The 4,639-nt window shown below is 36.0% G+C and overlaps 1 protein-coding gene across 1 annotated transcript; it reads right to left on the bottom strand.

Annotated features, from left to right (window-relative positions):
* Positions 1-1,154: 1,154 nt before the first annotated feature.
* Positions 1,155-4,630, bottom strand: LOC106943997 (DELTA-sagatoxin-Srs1a-like). The gene is made up of 3 exons (XM_015027273.1): positions 4,386-4,630; positions 2,789-2,874; positions 1,155-1,736 (listed from the first exon to the last, which is right to left on the bottom strand). Exons 2-3 carry the CDS (start codon positions 2,863-2,865, stop codon positions 1,319-1,321), a joined length of 495 nt encoding a protein of 164 aa, XP_014882759.1. The 5' UTR covers positions 2,866-2,874; positions 4,386-4,630; the 3' UTR covers positions 1,155-1,318.
* Positions 4,631-4,639: the final 9 nt, after the last annotated feature.

Below are 4,639 nucleotides of genomic sequence, written 5' to 3'. Positions count from 1 at the left end.
TTTTTGAAATTAATCTCAAAATCTATAGGGTTTTTTTTTGGCAGAAATGTACTCTTTTTCTTTCTTTTTTCTTTCTACAATTGCCCTAATATGCCATTGTACAGAATAGTTTTGATCCACGGTTGTAGATCCTGCCTGAGATTGAGTTTAATATATAAAAACAAGCAATACCCAACAAGCTATTAAAAACCTCTGATAGACTGACCTACAAGTTTGTTTGTGATTGGAAAAGACAAGGGTACGTAACATAAAAGGTGTCAATCTACAACAAAATTAATTTATCTACTCTTATTTATATTTTAACAGACAAGATAAGGATTAAATTATTTAAAGAAAATCATTTTACTGGCCCTCCACCAATAAATCCCTACTTGTAGCAAGTTTTTGGACGTTTCCTCATGTATTTTTATTATTTCCCCCACTATTGTTTATTTAAACCAGGACAGAATGAAAAAAAAACTTTCAGCTTAGCAGCTTTTTGTATCTGGAGTTCCCTTCCAGACCACCAGAGGGCACCACAGACAACACGTTTATCTTTTACACTTTTTCCAGCGTAACCAAATTGCTATGGTTGCATTTATGAGTGTTCAAGGAAATATATATCAGTAAATATTGGTTATCAAAATTGACCTAAATATTCATAAGCATTATTTTTGATTAGCAGATAATTGGCATTTTTGTTTCAATGATTACTATTATTTGAACAAAAATTAACATGTAGCTTTTATTGTGAACATTGCTCTTCTGAGAACAGCTGAAGGTACTTGCTTTCAAAATGAAAATGTAAGCAAAAGTATTAAAAGTTTTGAGAAGAAAGACGTGTAATCCTGCTTTCAGAATGAAAATGTGTGCTCTCGAATTATGGCAGAAACATTAAGTTTGTGTGTCTCTTTTGTTCAGGGAACTCAGTTTCCAAGCAGAGTCCTTCTGGATTCCAAGGAAAACCGGAAACTAACAATACTGCGTCTACTCTACTCTAAAGAGATTCCTCTGGTCTGGTTCTGGGTGGCAGTTAAGAGGTTAATTCTGTTAATTATAATTATGTTAACTTCTCATAGCCACCAGACTCAACACAAGATAAAAAAAGAGATAAATTAATTAATGTGAGCACGTGAAACATGAGCTGCAAACCAAAGTAGAGAAAAAATAACATCTTTCATTTGATAGTAATTTATTCAAAGTTGACATTTGTTGAACAGGTTACAGTGGGATAAACTGGATAAGATATGAAAGAAGCAGCCTTCTGTGGTTAAACTTGGTTAAATAAAACCAGATGGTGCTGGTACTGGTTTAACTGGACCAACAGAAGCAGCCGGTCTCAGTCGTCGCAAAGCTCCAACTTCAGAACCGGCTTGAAGCTGTCGGACATGCTGGCCCTGATGGTCATTTCACCCTTTTTGTGGGTCAAACTGGGCCCGTTGGCTTTTCCCCGGATGAAGTCGTTCTGGGCGGCGTAGTACATTTCATTGTAGAGGTCATTATCGCACAGCTTGTCTTTGCTGAAGATTCCCACGGCGTACCAGTTGAAGAAGATGTTGAAGTCAAAGGGAACGGAGAACATGACGGCCAGCCGGCCCTTGATCTCGTCGTTGGACTTCTGGACGATGTTGTACATGAAGACCCCCGCTGAGCCGCTCGCTGTGTAGACTTTCTTGATGAAGAGAGCACTGCCAGATTCTGATGGAGAGAGAGTTGGAGGCAGAGGGGACTCACAGTTTCCCTTAAAGACATAAACCCTGGACAGAAAACAGAGGTTTAAGTTCAATTCAACTGAAACTGCTGTTGGTTTTATCATCTATCTGCAGGTTGCTTCAACTTTTAATGTGGTTCTACCTTCACACTGCAAAAACACAAAATCTTACCAAGTATTTTTGTGTAGTTTCTCTTGCAAATAACTTAGTATGCTTGAATTAAGACAAAACTAACTTAAAAGTAGCTTTTCAGAAATATATAGAGGCTTGTTTTAAGCAGAGCAGGATAGTAACTAGTCACATTTACTCAATTACATCTACATAACTTTTTTGAAAAATTTTACTTTTAGGCATATTTTTATTACACTCTACTTTTTACTTTTACTTTAGTAATTTTATTTTGAAATATCTTACTTGAGTATAATTTCTGGATTCTCTACCAAACGAATGAACATTTATCAAACACAGACACACACCTGCAGTTTTAATCACAGATGAGCACACACACACGCACACACACACACATACATTTAAAACAGGTTTGTTTTGAGCAATTGGATTGAACCAAAGCAATTATACAACTAATAATAGTTGCTGTGTATTTACACAACCAGTTACAAAGCAATGCAAAGCGAAAGAGAAAGAAAAACACTAGTTTAATCAAATAATGTCTTATTAAGAAATAAATAACCTTATTAATGCAGTGTGAACAGAATGAGTTTTGTTGCTACTGACTCAACATTGGCAGAAGCTTTAGCATTAGCAACACATTTCTAAGGACAATTCTGACATATTTATGCTGGTTAGTGAAGAGAAAACACTCACAAACAGTGCACAGTTAATAAATGATGTTTAAATTGTTTTGTTCAACAAGCAACTGGAAGGTTTTATGTCCAAGTCAATCCAAACTCTGCCTCAGTCAAGTTTCAGGCATCCCAACCAAATAAAAGCTCAGGATAAACACAGAATCACTTCCTAAAAGGATGATGGACGAACTGAACCTGTGAGTGTCTGTGTGCGTGTGCGTATGCGTGTGTGTGTGTGTGTGTGTGTGTGTGTGTGTGTGTGTGTGGGTATGTGTGTGTGTTAAAACTCACAGCGGCTCACATAACTTCAAGCTGGAGCTCTTATTCTGAATCTCCACGGTGCACTGACGGTGAGTTGGAAGAGGCATTTTCAGAACCTGCTCAGGAAACAAAACGGAAATAACTGGACCCTGAATGGGATTTTTTACTTGTACTCATGCAGGCTGACAGGGATAAAATGCTGAATTTTGCTCATTTGACAGACAAACAGAAGAACTTTAGAAGCTTGTCCAGTTCACCTTCACCAGAATAAATGAAGTGTGTCAACAAGAAAATAACAAATAGTTCCCATTAATATCTGGAATTCATTCATTGATTTTCAACTAGACTTCTTCTCTTGTTCACTGCAAAATCACAAAATATGGAGTATTTTTGGTCAAATTTCTTACTACCCATGAAATAACACAACACTAACTCAAAAGTAACTTTTCAGAAAGGTGTAGAGGCTTATTTTAAGAAAATAATTCATTAATATTGATGAATAAAATATAGCTCCATTGGCAGATAAATTAACCTATAACATGGGAACAATGTCTGGTTATAAGTTAATTTAAATGCCAATGGAACTATATTTTATTCATCAATATTAAGGATTTATTTACTTGAAACAAACTGCTATATCTTGCTGGAAAGTTACCTGTAAGTTAGGTTTGTCTTATTTCAAGTGTACTAAGATATTAGCATTAAACAAAATTACTTGGTAAAGATGTTTATTTTTGTGATGTTTATTGAAGGTTTCTTTCATCCAAACTCTTCTTCAGTTCCCCATGATTGGATGAACAGAACCTAAAGTTCTTGTAAGAACAATCACACCATTTAAGTCATGAGGACATCTGAGTCACAGGCCCTTCCCTTCAGTCAGATGATCATTAATTAACGATCCAAACATTTTTTCTAACAATACCATGGCAATTGTTTTGTTTTTTTTTTTTTTTTTTTAAATTTGATCCAACACAATGTCCAACTTTGAGAATTAATTTTGGGTTCAACTTAGGTTCTTATCAATTTCTAGTGTTTCCTCCTCCATCCATTTTAAATCATACACTGTATTGTGATTATTTTTTTCCAAATAAAAACAATCATTCATTCTTTCCTATTAATCCCGTTTATCTACGCATTAAGTTCAGTTTATTTTTCAAATTAGTTATAAAGTTTCAGAAGAGCATTGAGTCTTTGACTTGAACCAGCACAACAAGCAGCATATCGTTTTACAAGGCACATCATAATTATCATCCTTAGTGATAATTAAGGATGACAAAAGGTAACAACTTTGCAAAATTACCTTGAGCAAATGATCAAGTTAAAATGTGAACACAGTCTTGGTCTAAATCAATAGATGAATGTAACGTTGGGGATTGTTTTTTGCAGGGTTGACCCAACTAGATCTGCAGACTTTGCTCAGACTGCAAACAGCTCAGGGATCTAAACATTTCCACACTTCAAAAGATAAAGCAGAACCTTATTTTTAATCTCAGTAGAAATGCAGGTACAATGGAGAATAAAAATGCTGATATGTGGAACCCTGAAGACAACCGAACCAGAAGGTGAACCACCGAACACAACCAGAACCGACCGAAACCGAGACGTTCCAAACAGAAGGGATACTCACTGCGTCGGACCCGTCGTTTACGAATCTGCTTGACAGAGAGGAATGAAATCAGCTCTTCCACTGATGAAGGTGAGATTTAGGTGTGGTCCAACCTCTGCAGAACCGGTCCTTCAGTTGGCATCACTGGGAGTTTCTTCATGTTTTTCAGTTGTTCGTCTTACCAGGTACTTTTGGTCGAGATTTTAGGGCAAATATCTTAGTACACTTGAATTAAGAAAAAACTAAGTTACAAGCAACTTTTCAGCAAGATATGC

The sequence above is a fragment of the Poecilia latipinna genome, unplaced genomic scaffold, assembly GCF_001443285.1.
Source record: "Poecilia latipinna isolate Pla-1442-1.1 unplaced genomic scaffold, P_latipinna-1.0 Scaffold6555, whole genome shotgun sequence".
In the NCBI taxonomy this organism is placed as follows: domain Eukaryota; kingdom Metazoa; phylum Chordata; class Actinopteri; order Cyprinodontiformes; family Poeciliidae; genus Poecilia; species Poecilia latipinna.
This window is presented reverse-complemented; position numbering and strand designations above follow the sequence as displayed.